The sequence below is a fragment of the Pararge aegeria genome, chromosome 18, assembly GCF_905163445.1.
Source record: "Pararge aegeria chromosome 18, ilParAegt1.1, whole genome shotgun sequence".
Taxonomy (NCBI): Eukaryota; Metazoa; Arthropoda; class Insecta; order Lepidoptera; family Nymphalidae; genus Pararge; species Pararge aegeria.
Window position 1 is genome coordinate 13,997,114 of NC_053197.1, and position 19,958 is coordinate 14,017,071.

A 19,958-nucleotide genomic window follows, 5' to 3' on the forward strand; every position below is an offset into this window, starting at 1 on the left:
AGGCTCGCCAACAAGCCCGCGTTACGCTGTTCAAAAATCATTAGGGTTAATCAGCTACACACAATCCGAAAAAAAAAAAAAAAGCGCGCACGTACTATTCGTGGGAACAAAAAACATGGCCGTAGAAGTTACAAAAAATTATATACATAAATTATTTATCGAATATTGTGGTGGTGAATTTATTGTGTGTAATTGAAATTAAGTGATACGCTGGATTCGTGAAGGGGTACCGTGAGTTGATTCATTTTAATCCAGATTTGTCCTTCAAGTCTTTTCCTAATCTTTATACATCTTTTTTTTTCGCTCAATCAATCAATACAGTCCACTTTCTATAAAATATTAAAGTTCGTAAAACGCTTCATTCCCACCAAAGACAGAGTCAGGATAATAGTATATATCCCATAGAATTAATTCAGCAATACCGAGATATATGCTAATTATGTTATTTTATTGCTTTCATGTAGAATTCGCATGTTAACGAGGAATGTTAAATGTTTTTCTTTTCAAACACGTGTGATACTGTTATTAGAGAAAATACGGGAATATTCTTCATTAATTGGAAAGCTTCGCATGTAACATGTATTGCATATTTTAATAAATTAAATTAAGCTTAACTTAATAATCTAAAATCATAGTCCTTTTCATATCACCACTATAGAAATTTTTACAAAAACCTTCGTGACTAGATCAATCTAAATGTATTTGATGAAAAACGTCTGAGTAATGAGAGTACCTGGTTAAAAATAACAACTTGAGGATACTATGCTACTGGCATAAGAAACATAATGATAAATTACTATATCATTATGTTACAAGCAAACTTCATAGACGTTACTAACACAAACAAATCCTAAAGAGCTAATCCCATAACCATATACTATATTTATTTATTTTTATTAGGACTACCAACAAAATTACATGTATTATAGTTATGAATAAAGCTAGCCTTAGGTTACTAATGACACATAATTTCACTTATAGGTAGTCACAGCATGCACTGGTTAGTATGTACGATAACTCAATTTTATACAAGCATTATTAAAAGATATGTAAATTTATAATAATAAAATTTAAACAGAAAGCTTCATAAGTGCCTGTGATAGGCCTACATGAATAAAGAAATTTTGAATTTGAATTTGAAATAGAAACTTACATTACCAATGTTAATATTTTAGGAACTTAGAAAACAAAGTTAGGGTACCTAATTACTACGTTAGGTTTATCTCTGCATAAAATTTGTTTATATACTCATTGCGCTAAAATGAAAAAAGAAAAATGACTACTGAGCCACAGACAAAACAGAGTGGCGAGGGCAATAATTAAATCTGAATTGAACATACTGACCATTAATAGTATCGTACCAAAGTATAATAAAGATCAGTCTTTCAACTGGACAAGACTATAATTTTTTTTTATGGTTATTGATACATAGATATTAGCTGCAACCTTAAATACAATAGGTGTAAGACTCAATCAAGATGGCTAAGTTGTCACATTATTTTTACATTTTTTTTGACGAATATTCCAATAAACTTAATGAAGGTGCTTAGAAGAGTTGCTCCTAAAAGCTTTTTACGCCGCTATTCTCTTGAGACAGGCGCATTAACCACAGCTGGAATTCTTATTGTAAGTAAGGTTATTATTAGTATTGTAAGTAAGGTTATTACGTCCAACAACTCGCTGAATATCATCTGTCTAAGCGGAAGCCAACCAACGTTGCATTTTTCAGCTCAGATCGCGGGAACAGTGGCTTGATCTAATCAGAATTGATCGTTTTTCGCTCCGTATGGTTGGTTTGGTTTATTTTGAGAACAAAATAAGTAAATAGTGGTTTTGTTCATGAAATTTAAATTCACGCTTTAATCGCTTAATATTAAAAAAAAGTACTAAGACATGAAATCATATCTTACCAGGTTAATGGGAATTTTTTTTCTTGAAACGTTGACTGGGTTTATCGACCGCTCGTGTTATACTCGTATATCAAACAGCAATGCGGCTAAGGTTTGGTATATACATATTTGCCAAATCAATTTGTTCAATTGGACCGAAGTGACGAAACTAGTTAAAAAAAAATTAATATTGCTTAATAAAGGCCTGCCTTTGATTCTTACGGAAATCATGAACTCCCTGAGTAGCTATTTTGAGAATTTTTTAGAACATAACCATCTTCATTAGGAACCCATTACAAAGGTCTCCTCTCAGAATAAAAAGAGTTTTACAAGGTTGTGTATAATCATCGTCATCATCATCACCGGCAAGGCATACTGCCTAATAGTCCCAGCACACTCCCCAGTCAAGTGCTAACTTGTATTTGCATAAAAAAAAACTGTATCTGTATACGAACTTTCGCATCTAACTTGATACAGTTTTTTACTAACGAAAGGGTTTACAACTAGGATTTCCCCCTGTGCCATTATCGTTATAAAAAAGTTCAAGCAGGAGACAAAAATTATCTCCCCCGATTATATCCCCTGACAAGGGTTATAATTAACGTGTCCACCTGCTAAAGCCCGGGAACATGGAATAGGAGTAGTTTACCCCCGTTATTAAACTGATATTGCTATAGCTACGGAGAAACAGAAAAAATGCTCACAATATTAGAATAAATATAACATACAATAAACACACAGAGAGACACGGATGCACACACAAACACAGTCATACACACACATCAACACAATCATACACACGCACACACATTACACACACTAAAGAACATTTTTTTGTCATTATTCATGCTCCAACAGAATTTGTATGCTGAGCTGTTTTTTTTTTGTTTGTGATTATTATTTTCAATTGTGCGCCAGTGCTCTGAGAGTTGTTAAAGCTGTGGGAGAGAGCTGATTATTGTCACCTGCCGATGCTAGCGGTTCTGAAGGGTAAAAATAATACATTGGTTATAAAATATCTCTTTATTTCTTCCAGTGTGTGACGCTAATATGTGGAATAGCGCTGATCATTCAGGTCCTATTGATGAAGAGATGTACAGCCTGCGGAGGCTACGTGTGGAGGAACGCCTACAGCTTCAGTGTTTCCGGAGTGATATACTGCGTTATTATGCTAGCTATGCATGGATGGCTGATCTGGGGAATACGGCAGGTAAAGATGGCAAACTAAAACGACTTCAAAAATAAGAACGTTTTAATTTTGCTTGAAACTTTATATTTTGCTTACTCGATAACGGAAGATGCCTATTATTTGACGAGCTCACTGGCGCAACGGTGCCCGCTGTGGTGGGGGGGTTCCCTGTTTCGATCCCCGGCAGAAATTATAAACTTTTCTTACTCCCCTATAAGTGTCCTACGATATCGTGTAAAAACCTGTTAGGGGTAAGGGTTTAACATAAATGCCATACCCCTAACAGGTTAGCCAGATACCATCTTAGACTGCATCAACACTTACCATCAGGTAAGATTACAGTCAAGGGCTGATCAAGAGTAGAAAAAAAATATCCATGGCCGAAGCCTCCAACCAGAACATTCTAGAAAAAAAAGAAATTATTAATTCCTAAATTGCTCCAGACGGCAATTTAACCCAACCTATAAGACCACTCGACAAAGCGCCAGAGAGCTCGACATGGGGGCCCACTATTACCGTTTGTAACAGTATAATTTTAATATTATGGACGTTATGTTTCAGAATAATCGTAATCCTTATTCCATGACATCAAGAAACGTCATATAAACTGTCATTAAAAAATTACTAGTTTAAACGAATGTTGCTAGCCCCAATAATATCTTCCTTGTGAATAACGATAATCATTGCTGGTGTAGGCCACCAACCCGCATCGGTACAGCGTGGTGGGTCTGTGCTATGAAATCCTCTCCTTTATACGAGAGCCGTGACCAGCTTTGCTTCTAAAGGAGATATAATTCTCCAAAAATCCCTTACGTTTGAAGGCGCCAAATTTTATAATAAAATACCTATAGCTACCTATAAATAATGTAAACTCATTCAATGTATTCAAAACTAAATTAGCTTCTTATATATTAAGTAATACCAATAAATTTAAAGACAAATACATTAAATGAGTAGATAATAGTGAAATTTAATTAAATTTAGTCTAATGGCGAAGTGTATCCATTTATTATAGAAAAATAAGTTTCCTATGTAAGTGACTTAGGTCTTTTTATGGGAATAAATGTCTTTAAACCGAAACCTAAAATGCTTTTCAGAAAAAACCCACTGTCCTCATATCCTGGGTGGTGATAACGAGCATCTGGCTGGCCCAGACTTTCTTCCTCATGATAATACTGCTATGTATCTATAGCGAAAAGGTCAATATTGTTTCGTGCGTCCTTTCTTTCACTTTTGGAAATATCGCGATATGTAAGTATTATGTAATTTGATGTCATAATCACGATATGTAAGTACATGTTATGATGGCCGATTGGCACAGTGGGCAGCGACCCTTCTGAGGCCGTGGGTTCGATTCCCACAACTGGAAAATGTTTGTGTAACGAACATGAATGTCTTTCAGTGTCTTGGTGTTTATATGTATATTATAAGTTTTGACGGCCGGCTGGAGCAATTGGCAGCGACCCTGCTTTCTGACTTCTAGGCCGTGGGTTCAATTCCCGCAACTGGAAAATGTTTGTGTGATGATCATGATTTTTTTTAAGTGTCTGGGTGTTTATCTGTATATGACAAGTATTTATGTGTATTATATTCATAAAAAATGATCAAAAGTTATCTTAATACTCATAACACAAGTTACGCTTACTTTGTGGCTAGATGGCGATGTGTGTATCGTTGTAGTATATTTATTTATTTATTTATGTATTTGTGTATATAAATCATTAAATTTTATATCAGTTATCTTAGTATTCATGACACAAGCTACCCTTACTTTGCGGCTTAATGGCGGTGTTTGTATTGTCGTAGTATATTTATTTATTTATTTATACCCTTGACCAAAGTAATTTGTAACGCTGTTGGATTACTAATATATAAATTTATTATGTAATTTGATGTTATATGCATCATTCCCCAAACAACAAAAAGCGGTAATAGCCTAGTAGTTAGGATTTCAGCTTCACTTTAAGGGGGCTGATTTCGAACCTATGCACGCACTTTTGTCTTTTCTAAGTGAAGTAGTGAGGTTTAGTTTATTAAATATCATCTGCTTTAGCGGGTTTATGTTCCTTAATTGCCTCGGCCATGGATCGAACCCGGCACCTCACATTTAAAAGACCACTGCGCCAGCGAGGTCGTCAAAAAATTAATGTGATCTACCACTTTTTATGAATGGTCTAAGTCTATACGTTCCTTTTAAGTTGAATCTTAAAGCTATGGCAAAAATACTTTATTTTTCACTTTGAGTCACTACTCTTTATTTTTGTTTCAGGTATACTACTTTACTTGGTTTTGGTCGTACTTGGACTATGGTTCGAACTGAAGGATGCTCAAAAAGATCAAAATATAGCAATTCATATCAAACTTTAATTTACAATTAATTTACAAAAATTGTAAACATTCTCACTTAATATAATATTTATTATACATTAGATCCTTGCTATGAAATTGGCGTTTTGTAAGCGAGGTACTAAAAGTCGATTCATTTTAAATAATAATCAGAGAGTAGTTAAAAGAGGGTGCAGCCGCTGACAAAGCCGCCGGTCTCTTTCGGGAAGTAGGTGGTTTCGGTATGTGGAAACCTTTAAGCCTTTTCTGAGGCGTAAGGTTCTTAAAAAAAAATGTTTCTGGAATATCTTTAATACTTATGTGTTTATGTAACTGTCTTTTTTCCCTTAACGTTTTTTTCCCTAAATGAAATGTATCTCCTATGTATTATTCCGAGAACTGAATACCATATCCTATATCTTTAAACGAGCAATTCTTGTATATATATATAATTGGAATCTCGGAATCGGCTCCAACGATTTTCATGAAATTCAGTATACAGAGGGTTTCGGGGGCGATAAATTGATCTAGCTAGGATTAATTTTTAGAAAATGTCATTTTATTCGTGTTTTTCGGTAATAACCGATTTGGTGCAGACGAAGGGTCATCTGAGAATTTATCAATATTTTAAACAAGGAATTTTACTTTCGATATTTATAATATTAAGTTATGAGTTAGCGGACAGTATTTATCCTGAAGCATATGTACCACTGATATCAAGGGCGTGTGAAGTCTACCAACCCGCACTTGGCCACCGTGATGGACTTTGGCCAGAATACTTCTCATTCTGAGAGGAAAACCCGTGCTCTGTAGTGGGCCGTAGTGGGTTGATGATGATGATGAGTTTTATCACAGAAAGGATACGAAATTCAAACTTTAGATACACGCGGATGACGCCAGGCAATGCTAGTCTGCTGAATCATGATTGATAAAACTGGTAACGCTTAATGTCTTTCGATGGCTGTTCACGACTAGTATGAAGTAAATTGTCACTGCAACAAAAATATAAAAATTATTAATAGAGTTCCGCCATTGATTGGACGGCCGATTAGCGCAGTGGGCAGCGACCCTGCTTTCTGGGTCCAAGGCCGTGGATTCGATTCTCACAAGTGACAAATGTTTGTGTGTGTACATGAATGTTTTCAGTTTTTCAATTTTTTTCATCTGGGTGTTTATATGTATATTATAAGTAATTATGTATATTATTCATTACCAAATTCATCAGTCATCTCAGTACCCATAACACGCTTACTTTGGGGCTAGGTGGCGATATTACTAGTGCCGTAGTATATTTATTTATTTATTATTGAAGCAATGCGTTCCTGGCAAGTCTTTTTTTTTTTTGGCTACAAGCTAGCTTGAGCTGCAATTTAACCTGGTGGTACGTTATGGCATAGACTAAGATGGTAGCGTGCTAGCCAGGCTGATCAGAAAATTTGTAACCACCCCACCACTTCCTGCGGGTGTCGTACGAGGCGACTAAGGATCACGGAGAACGGGCAGCAGTGTTCTCTGTGTTACTACTACTGCGAACACCAACCAACCAGTGATTATGGGAAATCGTTCGTTGGGAGAGGCCCTTAGTTCAGCAGCGATTGTTATATTAAATCCCTACCCCTAATCGGTGTTACACAGAGCAACACTTCGCAGGGTATGCAAGGAATACGTCTTAATAAGTGCAGCCCTGTGCCCATCAACCTGGGCGTAGGTTTCAAGCCTCACACAGAATTAAAATCATACAGAATCACAAACCACTCCACTTTAGTAGTGTTTCTCAAATAGGCGGTTAGCCACCTCATTCATTTAGCAGTTGACAGTTTTACCTCTAATGTTATAAATAGGAAAAGTTTGTGAGCTAGCAACATTCTACGGGTGTGAAGTGAGACGTGCTCGGGGCGTCTTCTCTGATTTTTGATTCAGTGCACTGCATGGCTGAATGAGGATTCTTAATTCTGTGAAGCTCCAAATGCCTATAATAAAACGAGTTGAAAATACTTAAGGGTAGAGTTTTAATTACTCTTACAATGCCTATTCATAAGTTTTTCATAACTCGTACTGGAGATTTTCTTCATTTTATATTATCCTGTAAAGGTTAGGTGAGCATTAAGCAAACCTTTGCCAAGCCAAAAAAGAGAACGATACTAGCGGCAAAGAAAAGTGCCACCAATATCCATATAGTAACAAGCAGGTAACTGAGTGGAATGAAGAACGTACATCCGTAGGCCATTGGATGTACCTGAAACAATAAAGGTTATTATTGCCTACTACGCGTTGTTTACAAACATGACTGAACCTAGGTCTTCCCCGTTATCTAGACAAATTCATCCTAGCCCAGAATGTGTTAATACCTCGATAAACAATGTTTTTTTTTTTAAAAAGCTCTTTAAAACCTACTCGATTTTTGGTTACATAAGTATTAATAAACAAAAACACAGAGTTCTAACTTAATTCCTTATAGTAGGTAATCTACAGTAAGGGTAGCACACTAAAAAATTCTTATTTATGCAACAAATTATAAGCCAAGAATACAGAATACAAGCTAAGGCAACAAAAGATTTAACACAAAACAGTAATAACACTGAGATATGAAACAACATTTTGAATAAGTAATTTATGAATTTTGATAGCTTGCACACTGGTCATAGACATGGGGAAAAAATAATGTATCGTGGATTCCAGAAAAAATAATGTTTCCCGTGAATTTTTTGAAGAAACCTGGACGAATCCGCTAAACTTAGCTAATAAAACGTATCGTGGACTCCGCAAAGTAACTACTGCTGTATTCCAAATATTGAGCTACTAACCACGCCTAAAGCAGCAATTATCATTGATCCAGTCTTCAAATCAACACCGAAGAACGAGCCCACTTCCGGTAAATGTTGTAATGAGTTCATTTTTTAAATTAAGACTTTATAAAATAAACTTGCTATAAAAAACTGCCTGAGGGTTTCTTATAAAAATGACATGTTTAAGGAAATTTAATCTTCATTTCCTAATTAGTTCTGTGTTGTTCCCGTTTTGACAATTCGCGTAACAAACAAAGAGAATATAACCCAAACGTTGTCACATTAAATACTGTATCAATCAAAGAGGATATAAACTGTACGTAAAGAGGTAATGAGAATAATCATTGTTCTCAGGTTTGCTGTTCTTAGATGAGATAGAATAGGTACTCCTAAGGTACTGAAACGGGTCAATACTATTTTCTACAAAGACAGTGCAAGTTTGTTATTGCTTGTATACCTAGTTTGTACTTGTAACCTAGTTCAATGATTATTTGGTTTTAAAAAAGCTTTAAATTTAAAATATCCGACCGAAGCAAACATTTCTCTACGCACCGTCTAGCGATAAAAGAAAAACTCGGTTTCTCTAATAATTATTTCAGTTAACTTTTTTGTGTGTGACAGGGTTGGTGAGCATACTTCTATCTACCCACTTATATTTAAATATATCTAAATAAATATCTAATTTGAAGATAGGTAAAAATATTATTAAATATCTGAAAGTAGGTAAAAGTATAGTAGACGATATTTCTATTCCGGTAATAATGATTAGTATAGTTTTATCTATAATTAGATATCTAATTTACTGAACGATTTACGGTTTTTTTTATATATTTAAAATGCATATAATTTTATTTGTATAAATTCTAATAATCTCTTCTCGATAATTCCTCCAAGTGTAGGTAAAAACACTAATAAAAATTATTAAAATTATAAAAAGCAATGTATCATCTCTTGTTTCAAACGTGTCTCATTGTAATATGGACCTTTGAAAAAGTTCATCGAAACTAGATGACGCTACAAGACTGATAGGTAGGAAAGCCGTAGCTTAATTGGAGAAAGCGCTCAGGCCCCGATTGCCAGATAGTCGCAGGTTCAAATACAAAATTGATAATTCCTCCAAGTGTAGATGTGTAGATAAAAAAAGATTTATGGTTTCATCTTAAAAATAATTATGTATTTGAAGTACGACATCTTGCGATACTGTGGACATACCAACTGGATAAAAGCAACAAATATTTGCCAGAAAGAAGTTTGTCCATAAAAATTAGCAAAAGTTATCTTATGACATCGTTCTGAAATATAAGGATACTGAATCAGCTACTAAATAACTTCATCACTCATCAGTCAACACTCAAGCGCGAGACAACATTCTAGTGACGCCATCCATCGCAAACTAAGTACATAAACTAAAAACATTTAATTACTGTACTTAAAGCTGCGAGGCATACACCCCGGCCGGAATTCTGCCTGCCGAGAAAGTTTCTAACTATTGTACCTACTGACTCTTAATAATCTAAATTACAACTTACATTAGTTCAAACACAAACCGATCGCGAAGATATATTAATATTTATAAGCCAAGTAAAAACATTTTCATAATAACAATAATTACAAAATAAATTTGCAGAATATTTGAAAAGCAATGTTGTATTCATTAAGATTTAATGTTGCTTATGAAAGGGTTAAGACTATTGTATTATATTTCGCAATAACTTCGCGAGCCATGTTACAAAACAATGGTTTCAGTTAATTAATTGTAAATTGTATTTTGATGCCCGGAGAGGCAAATTGAGCATCCGCTAATCGGATGCGTAAAGCCAAACTCATGACACTTACGACCTGTATACGAGACGTACTTATCTTACATAAAAAACATTGCGGCCTGTATACGATACGTACTAAACTTGCATAAACGAAACTTGTGTTCTTTATACGAGACGTACTAAAATTGCATAAAAAATACTTGCTACCTGTATCCGAGGTATACTAAACTTGCATAAACGACACTTGCTTCCTCTATACGATTCGTACTAAACTTGCGTAAACGACACTTGCATTCTGTATACGAGACGTATTAAACTTTCACGAAAGACACTTGCGACCTATGTAGGTACTAGTCGTACTAAACTTGTATAAACGACACTTTGCTTCTTGAATACAAGACGTACTAAACTTGCATAAAAGACGCTTGCTTCCTCTATACGATACATACGAGGTTTGTACAATTCACAATAACCGCTTTTTGTCATAATTTGTCGATCAAAACTCGGGTACAATCGAAAGATGGTGATATTGCTATTATGATAGTTTCCAAATAAATAATTTTATAATTATGTTGCAAATTCCTTTGGACTCATCGGTTACAAGTTACGACGGGTATAGAAATGCTAAAAGCAATAAAAGTGCCGCGGGCCACCCGGCCGCAATTAGGTTCTAGATTTTTTAAATTATAAAATCTGTAATAATCGATATGGTGCAAACGAAGTTGCGCGAGTCAGCTAGTTCATGATAAAAAACCATGAACATATAAGATAATCATTTAAGAAACATAAATCTTGCAGATTTTTAAAATAAGATTAAAAATTTGCTTATTGTAAAATGTTATTATACCATCCAAGAATATTTAACAGGCAAAATAATATCACTTGAGTTTAGAAATGATCAGAAATACAATCGATTGATCTTTGTAATTTTAATGACAGTCTTGAAATTTGTTACTTAATTTTAATATAATCAGTGATCGACATTATTGGATTTAAGTTATTATTATTATAGAAAGTGGAAATTAGTGTAGGAACATATATTTTTAGCAGGCCATCTAAGGCGGATTGTTTGTTCTTTATATTTTATCTACCAACATTTTAAAACCAATCAGCAAAAAAACGAATTGAATCGGAAAACGGCTACCTGAACCGATAGCATTAATTGCGGGTGATTTGGCAGAGACGTGTTATGGCAGGAGGGTCGGATTATGTGTATGGTATTACCGGTATGGTGGTAACTAGCCATAGCCGATGCCTATCACTAAACCAGACCATAAGATAATCTCAATATCATAAATTCCATAATTGTCTTTGCCAGGGATCGAAACCTTCACAGTGCTCACCACAGCGCTACATGAAACACTATATTATATTTGAAAAATAAAAATTTACGTCCTATAACGAAAATATATTTTCAACATGCCAACCTTCGTTATCATTTTCGTCTGAACCTTTTACGTAACTAATAGTTATTAAAACACACAAAAAAAGATTAAAATAATAAACCAATCTCAAATCCGGATATAACAGGTTTGATCCAGTATAATCCAATTAACCAAGCATGGTTGATATAGTGACTTTAGCGAAGCTTTATAGGGAATTACTGAAAGCTCTTTCCGATACGTTCATTAAATCTCTTTTTAATTTGTAAGTTTATGTAATACAAGATATTATAGGTACAGATTAAAAAGGTTTAAAGTTCATTTTGGTTTATACAACAAAAAGCTTAAGCAATAACAATATCGATTGGTGTTTCTATTATCTTTGTTATTTACCGATAACTTCATCCTGTCATTTTCTGCCTGGGCTGGTTATTTCCCTTGGTTCCTTTTTTTTGTTTCATCATCATCATCGTCATATCAACTCCATTACCGGCCCACTAGAGGAACTAGACTACTACACTACTGACTGGATTGGTGGACTCCACACACCTTTGAGAACAATCTGGAGAACTGTAAGGCCAGCTGGTTTCCTTCACCGTTGAAGCAAGTGATATCTTAATTATACCCATATAACTTAAAAAAGTGCGAATGCGTGCTGACATTCGAACTCGGCCCCCCGAAAGTGCAGTCGAAATATTTATATTGACGACTGATGGTAAGACAACTGTGAATTTAAGTAGGCGGTTCCGGGTTTGAAAACCCGGCCTGGTCTTGTCTGGTGGGCCGTGGCCAGTAACCACCCTAACGACAAAGACATGCCGCTAAGCGATTTAGTGTACTAATGTGATTTCGCGTGGAAACCGATTAGGGGTATGACTACAATACTCCCTGCATTATCATTTGACGGCCCATTGGCGCAGTTGGCATTGACCCTGCTTTCTGAGACAAAGGCCGTGGGTTCGATTCCCACTCTGTGATGAACATAAATGTTTTTCAGTGTCTGGGTGTTTATATGTATATTATAAGTATTTATGTATATTATTTATAAAAATATTCATCAGTCATCTTAGTACCCATAACACAAGCTACGCTTACTTTGGGGCCAGGAGGCGATATGTGTATTGTCGTATTATATTTATTTATTTATTTACCTTCTACTAGGTGAGAGTGCAGCCAAGGGCTCTAACTTGTAGTGGAAGTGAAGCAAAATGAAAAAATTAAAAAATGTAGACACTTAATTTTACCGTTGCTAAAATTGTTTAATTATTACAGGGCCCCTTTAATAAAACATCAAAAAGCCCCAAGGAAATGCAGGAAATTTTCAACTTTTACCCACTTTATACGAGTTCCTTAAGCAGGTGGAAGAAAAATAAAATTCGCAAAGTATATTCGAGCGATATTTTCCACGCAGCCCTAAAAATGCTTAATTAAGTTCTTATTTCTATAGAACCACGGAATAGGCAATTCCTTTTTAACCTCGGAAAAAAGGGTGGTGTCGCCCTTTGCCGCATTTCCGCCAAAAATCACGGTTTGTTTGGCGTACCTACAGAGTATTAGTTTTAAAAAAGTATTTCAAACGTTGAAATACTCTTTTAAAACTAATGCTCTGTATTTTTAGGATAAGTGTACCGTACTTAATGTGGCTTATTTGGCGTAATTAGGTGCACCTAAGGTGTTGGAATGGCCACCCCACACTTGTAAACGCAGTATTGGTCGGTCCCCAACGAGGTGGACAGATGACATCAGGCGAGTAGCTTGGAGCCTCTGAAGGCAAGCGGCCCAGGACAGTGGATTGTGGAACTCCCTACAAAAGACCTATGTCTAGCAGCGGACGTCCATTGGTGCATATGACGATGATAAGATACGCATGAATACGGTAGAGCATGAGTTTTAAAAAAGCATTTTAAACTTTGTTTTTTTTTTTTTTATGATTAGTGTACCTAGGCTAGCGTATTTAGTAGGATAGGTGATAAGCCTTCGCTGTCCATCCATAAATCCGTCTGTTTGTAATGAACTGTATCTCCTGAACCATTATAGGTAGAGTTTATATTTTATACTATTTTACATCGAATGTATATTTCCAATACCCCTATTAAAACAAAAAAATGAAATTAAAGTTATGATCACATCCGCAAAGATGCTAGTAAATTTAATAAAATATCTAGTAATAATTATTAAACAGTTAGTTCGTTAAAATATAATTCACACACAAGGATATTTGTAGTTAACCAGTTATCTTTTTTACGAGGCATAAGCAACCACGCCCGGAACACAGTATTGGAGGTGCGTAGGTACGAGTACGTCTAACTTTTCGAAGCTATGTGTGTTTTAAGAAATATTTTTTTTTGAATATACTACGACAATCGCCACCTAGCCCCAAAGTAAGCGTAGCTTGTGTTCTGGTTACTAAGTTGACTGATTAATATTTTTATGAATAATATACATAAATAAATAACAATATACATATAAACACCCAAACACTGAAAAACGTTCATGCTCATCACACAAACATTTTACAGTAGTGGGAATCGAACCCACGGCCTTGGACTCAGAAAGCAGGGTCGCTGCAAACTGCGTCAATCGGCCGTCAAAATATCACTGACTTCAACAGTGAAGGAAAAAACCGTGAGTCCTAAGAGTTTTCCATGCCTAAGAGATTTCCATAAGTTTCACAAGTGTGTGTAGAGTCCACCAATCCGCACTGGGCCTACGTGGACCACGGCCTTAACCCCTTTTCATTGTGGGAGGAGACCCGTGCCCTGTAGTGAACCGGAAATGGGTTGATATGACGATGATGCTAGAAAGAACTAGAAAATTTATCAAACATTCGATACAGAAAAGAGCATACTGTTCATTTAAAACAACTACGTTTAAATAATATTATTTTTGAATATACCAAAGAGTAGCGCGATGTTATTAAGCGTAGATAACGCTTCAAATCAAAAATGGCGTACTCTTGTTTCTAACTATGTTCAAATATTATCTTTAAATATAGCTTTCGACCAGAAAGGAAACCACAATTTGTATTGAAGTTGTTATTGTGATCAGACCTTTTATTACTAGAAACTCTGCAACAGGCAGTTGAGTTTAATTGAAAATATTTTAGCAAAGATTAAGGAAATAAGTTCATGTACTTTGACCTATTTATTGATGTGCTCTCGGAGGAACCGTTATATTTTGTCAGTTTTTAAATGACGTATTATTTGGTATTTATTACATTGCATTTCAAATGTTCATGTGTATGTATTACATCCTTACTCATATTTTATATGAGAAACTGTATTTTTTTTGTTGTTTGTACCTTCCTTCCTTTACGCCCTACACAATAAACTAATCAACTTAATTTTAAATACAAAGTTAGTTGAAAGGATGTAGAGTAACATAAGCTACTTTTTATTCCAGGAAAATAAAAGAGTCTAAACGCGGACAGCGAAGAATGCGGGCATCAGCTAGCAAATGACAAATATTTAAAAAAGATTAGATGTAAAATGGTATTTCTTTGGATAAATTGTCTTGAAACTGCATTAACCATTATTTTTTCATAGCTCTTTGTTACAAACTGAACATGTTTTGTAATATGGGCTCGAGATATTCATTTAGCCCCACTGTTCGCCTATCCGTCTGTCTACTCGTCCACGCAATAAAACAGTCAAAGGTTTTAAATAAAAGCCAAACAATAGTTTCTGTTATTATTTAGTACTCGCAATACCGACCGCGTAGAATTTCTAATTTCCGTTGAATTTCGTAGTTATTGGCCATCCTGAAAGTCCGTTCTAAAGTTTAGCATTTTATTTTGGTTCCAAATATTCCCAATATCCGAAATTGTCTCTCTAATCTCATCTTATATGAGTACAAGTACTATTGATAGCCTTACATCTTTATAGTCCAGATTATAAAAAAAATTAAGTAATTACCAGTAATCGGTGATTAACTTTAGGAAATAAAAGGTAAAGGTTTGTGCGTATATGGAATTTGGTATTTTGAATTTAATAGATAGCATTAATATTTTTAATCTTTGCCTGTACACTGCCGAGGTTCTGTTATTAAACGGCATAAAGGGATCTATGTACTTTTAGAATTGCAGATGACGGGACGGATTGGTTCGAGATTCTAAGGTGTTGTTCATTTATTTCTAATCAACAATAGTTGTTGTTGAAGGCATTGTTTTATAAAGACGCCATGTTCGATACCCAGTTTTCGTTGATACCCATATTGTGGGTGTTAAACATAAGAAACAAAATCAAATCTGTTCATCGGTTCAGGAGCCACGATGTTACATACAGCCACACACGTTAACACACACGCACATGTTCACAAACACACACACATAAAACCAAACATAGAACAACCAAAAATTGCAGGATGTCAAATTTATAACACCCTGTTGTTTTTGATAATGTTTTTGGTAAAAAATAATGGCCACCTTCCTACTATAGCGAGCGGTATACAAAGTAATTTTTAGATCACGAAAACACTATTATGTTTAAACAACCAATTCATATAAAAGAAGCAAAAATAAATAATACCAAATAGCTTAAATTTGAGAAAAGCTTGCGTGCACTGTGTTTCAACTCACAAATGTGTTGTTCTAATCTGGATGAAAGTTTTAGAATAACATATTGCAGAATAATATAATGCAAAGAAAACTCATTCTGAACTTTGAACCTGCATGAAATGAGTGTAGCAATTTTATAATTCCCATAGCTACATTCTTTATTTATCCTCTTTGTAAACACAAATTGGTTTCACATTACCGTATCACAGGCCAAAACAGTTACTCTATACAACACGAGGCATAAATCCCAAACGTACCTACTGCGTTACGATGGATTTAACGGTACGAGTAACTCCCGAGCGTAGCGAGGTGTTGATACTAGAATCCTAAGCGTAGCCCGCAATGTCGTACTCCTTGCAGAATACTTCCATTCTTGAAGTTCTTTATAATCTTTTGTGGGAACTTCGCTCTATGCCTCCCCAGCAGACCTGCAGTCCTGTAAAAGGAAAATTAATTATTTTTTTAAATTATCATTTTCTTCCCTATTATTCCACCTTTTCTCCGATTTTTGTAACGTTGCGAGTTAACGAGAGCGAGGCCTACTTGAAATAAATGAATTTTGAATTTTTTTAATGTTCTTGCTTCACCGTTGAAGGAAAAACGAGTGAGGATACCTGCATGCCTGAGAGTTCTCCATAATGTTCTCAACGGTGTGTGAAGTCCACCAATCCACTCTTGGCCAGCGTGGTAGACTACGGCCTAAATGATAACTGTTCATAAAATATATGACGGCCGATTGGCACAGTGGTCAGTGGCCCTGCTTTCTGAGACCAAGGCTCTGGGTTCGATTCCCACAGCTGGAAAATGTATGTGTTATGAACATGAATATTTTTCAATGGTCGGGTGTTTCTCTGTAATATGTTATAAATATTTACGTACATCACGATTCTTAAAATATTCATCAGTACCCATAACCCACGCTACGTTGCTTTGGGGCTGGATAGTGATGCGTGTACTGTCGTAATATATTTATTTAAAATACAAGATGTGCCCTGCGGCTTCGCCCGCGTAATTTTGGGAAGCAGCGTAATGCTACATAGTCTACACCAATAGTCATATATGAGATTTTGAGATTTTTACACCAACACTTTTTTTCTTACGTATTATTTTTTCAATAAAAAGTCCTACTATATTATTTCTAATACCTCCAGAGTATGTATAAAAAGTTTCATAAATATCGGTTCAGTAGTTTTCGCGTGAAAACGTAACAAACAACAAAGGATCATGCGGAAATTACTGAACGATAACATTTTTGTTTACTTTTCATAATTCCGTCAAATCCTACTAGGTTTTTTTTTCTTCATTCTATCCCGTAGGGAGAAAGAAAGTTACCGTGCAGCCATACCCATGTCTTCAGTGTTTGAAATGGTTGTATTACTAGTTTAGTTTTTGTTTTTCAATTATTTCTTTTTTTTGCCGCTGGAAAGGTTGTATGGATTTTTTTTTTAAATGATATGATGAACATTAGTTGAGACAGGGTACGGAACTCAGCAACAGATATTAACAAACTTCTTAAAACTTCATACATATTCACATGTCACATGCTGTTGCTAAAAGTTCACTAATCCATTTACCTAGCACAATCTACTTATATTCGGTAGCGTAGGCCACTCGTTTCTTGTTTGTATGCGGGGATTTGTTACATGGAATGTAGTTATCAAAAAAAAAAATCTTTCACCGATACCTGTAAAGGTAACATGCGATTATAAAAGCTTACGTGATATGAAGGTTTTATATCATAGGCAATTTATAAATCGGCTCATTCATCAGCCCTTCAGTCAATAGCCGAATGTGTTGAAACATCAAACGAAAGCAAAAAGAAAACAAAACATTTCGCGCAATAAAACATAAAATACTACACATATATATTTGGTTTGATGTGTAATTAAGTTATGTTTTAATCTTAATGTATTATCTTTTATGGGTATCCCGGCCCAATTGTCTTGTTAAAGTTTTGTATATCAATGTTATAAATCAACCGATCTTTTGAGCTACCAAACGTGGCAGCCGTTTAAAGAAAACGTGTGTCGCAATTATGAAAATTCAACAAGTGATTTCATTCAACAGGTAACCCTATAAATATAAGGCTTGCATCCCTTAAACGGCAGTGTAGATCGGGATGCCGACCGAGGCGGGCGGATGTATTCGTTTCCCGAAAAGTGTTCCGATCGCGTTTTCCGAGTTTCACGATTAAGTTTAGTTGTAGCGTACGTTTAATATTTGTGTGAATGTGGAGCTGAAATCAATAAGGATATTTGGTATGGCTTTATGTATCAGATTTGTATATTATTTTCGTTCGTATGTCCGGTTTACTAATTTGTAACAAATCCATATTTGGAACAAGCTGACATTATATTGAGCTGTAGTTGTGAATACCTTTGTAACTTTGATGAAAATACAAACATCATCATCATCAGGTCAACGAATAGACGCCCACTGCTGGGCTTAGGTCGTGGGGAAGGGAGAATATCTAATGATGGATTCAGGTGGTTATACGATCACAACGTACTGACTGACTGGAGTTTTTGGATTGACGTCGATTGTAGAAGCTGTTTGTAGAGATCGGGTGATAAGTGTTAGATATTTAACCCAAATTGTAATATTCTTTGTTTTTTTTTTTTTGTATTTGCGCCTAGTAGATAGGTGATGTCGCAATCTTAGATGGTTGCGAGCTAGACGGTTAGGGGTATAAAAGTTATAATAAACCTATACCCCGAAACGGTATCTACGCGATCCTGCCGGAATCCGGTCATTCCTGCAGATAGAAATCTATTTTTTTAAGTCAACAACTTTGAAATGTAAAACAATACAAAAAGTATTCCAAACAAAAAGAATAAAACGATCGATTATGTATTAACGTTCCATAAGCGTCTGTGATGGTATTTGAATAAGGGCCTTAGCATATACTTTTAGCATGGGCGATTAAGTTTTTCTTGGTAGCTGGGTGAAGCTACCAAACTCTATACCCACTTCAAACTTAAATTAAGACAAGTCGTTTTATTGTTAAAGTGTAAAATTTTGCATCAGTGAGTCCCTACTGACGCTATATTTCTCACTGAAACGACATCAGTCGCAGCCATTCAGCGTGGTTTTGGCATCTGTGAGACAGATTTCCAGAAGATTCATCATCATCATCGCCACATAAACATATCACCGGCCCACTACTACAGAGCAAGAGTCTACTCACACAATTCGAAGGGATTAAGACCGTATCCACCACGCTGACCCAGTGCGGATTGGTGGAATCCACACACCTTTGACAACATTATGTAGAGCTCTCAGGCATGCAGGTTTCCTCATGGTGTCTTCCTTCACCGTTGAAGCAAGTTATATTTTAATTACTTAAAACGCACATAACTTAGAAAAGTTAGAGGTGCGTGCTGGCATTCGAACTCAGCCCCCCGAAGGTGAAGTCGAGCTCCTACCCAATGCGCTATCACCGCTTCATGCGCTATCACAGTTCCAGAAGATTCAGCGTCTATAAATCTCTAAAACGCGCGATTTTCACACCATTTTCGACCAGCAAACACGATGCAACACCGACGCAATTGCTGAAACGCACAAAGTTGACACTGCGATCAAACGTAGCAAGTCGCCCAAACGCAATGCACACGCAAACCACTTTCTATACCACGCGGCGGTTTTGTTACTTTAATCAACTGTAGCAGCTCTCCTGAATGAGATACCTACTAGACTTCCTAGCAATTTCAGGATCATACAGAATTACATAGTATTATTAAACCTTTTGGAAGCGGTAAGGAAGCCTTAGTGGGTAAGGCTTCGGCTTTCCTTTCGTAGAGACCGAGTTCGAGGCACGCATCACTAGCTTTTCGGAGTTATGTGCGTTTTAATTTAAGCAATTTAAATAACATATGCTTATATTTAAATAACATAACATAAAACGGTGAAGGAAAACATCGTGAGGAAATCTGCATGCCATAGAGTTCTCCATAATGTTCTCAACAGCGTGTAAAGTCTAGCAATCCGCACTGAGCCAGGGTGGTGGACTATGGCCTTAACCCCTTATCGTTCTGATAAGAGACCCGTGCCCTGCAGTGGCGTGCACGTA

At 35.8% G+C, this 19,958-nt stretch overlaps 2 protein-coding genes across 2 annotated transcripts; one reads left to right on the forward strand and one right to left on the reverse strand.

Annotated features, from left to right (window-relative positions):
- Positions 1-1,435: 1,435 nt before the first annotated feature.
- On the forward strand, positions 1,436-5,464 carry LOC120631647. Its single transcript, XM_039901307.1, has 4 exons — positions 1,436-1,626; positions 2,926-3,099; positions 4,176-4,329; positions 5,348-5,464. The coding sequence occupies exons 1-4, from the start codon at positions 1,537-1,539 to the stop codon at positions 5,443-5,445; spliced, it is 516 nt and encodes a 171-aa protein (XP_039757241.1). The 5' UTR covers positions 1,436-1,536; the 3' UTR covers positions 5,446-5,464.
- A 773-nt stretch (positions 5,465-6,237) lies between these two features.
- On the reverse strand, positions 6,238-8,297 carry LOC120631776. The gene is made up of 3 exons (XM_039901455.1): positions 8,208-8,297; positions 7,528-7,639; positions 6,238-6,395 (listed from the first exon to the last, which is right to left on the reverse strand). The coding sequence occupies exons 1-3, from the start codon at positions 8,295-8,297 to the stop codon at positions 6,310-6,312; spliced, it is 288 nt and encodes a 95-aa protein (XP_039757389.1). The 3' UTR covers positions 6,238-6,309.
- Between the last annotated feature and the right edge of the window lie 11,661 nt (positions 8,298-19,958).

Bases quoted from the DNA above. Each gene is read 5' to 3' on its own strand.
- LOC120631647 (XM_039901307.1), top strand. From the start codon at position 1,537: ATGAAGGTGCTTAGAAGAGTTGCTCCTAAAAGCTTTTTACGCCGCTAT. The intron at 3,100-4,175 runs GTAAAGATGGCA...AATGCTTTTCAG, and splicing joins TGATCTGGGGAATACGGCAG to AAAAAACCCACTGTCCTCAT. The intron at 4,330-5,347 runs GTAAGTATTATG...TTTTTGTTTCAG, and splicing joins TTTTGGAAATATCGCGATAT to GTATACTACTTTACTTGGTT.
- LOC120631776 (XM_039901455.1), bottom strand. From the start codon at position 8,297: ATGAACTCATTACAACATTTACCGGAAGTGGGCTCGTTCTTCGGTGTT. The intron at 7,640-8,207 runs GTTAGTAGCTCA...TTATTGTTTCAG, and splicing joins TAATTGCTGCTTTAGGCGTG to GTACATCCAATGGCCTACGG. The intron at 6,396-7,527 runs GCTTGGCAAAGG...TTTTTGTTGCAG, and splicing joins TAGTATCGTTCTCTTTTTTG to TGACAATTTACTTCATACTA.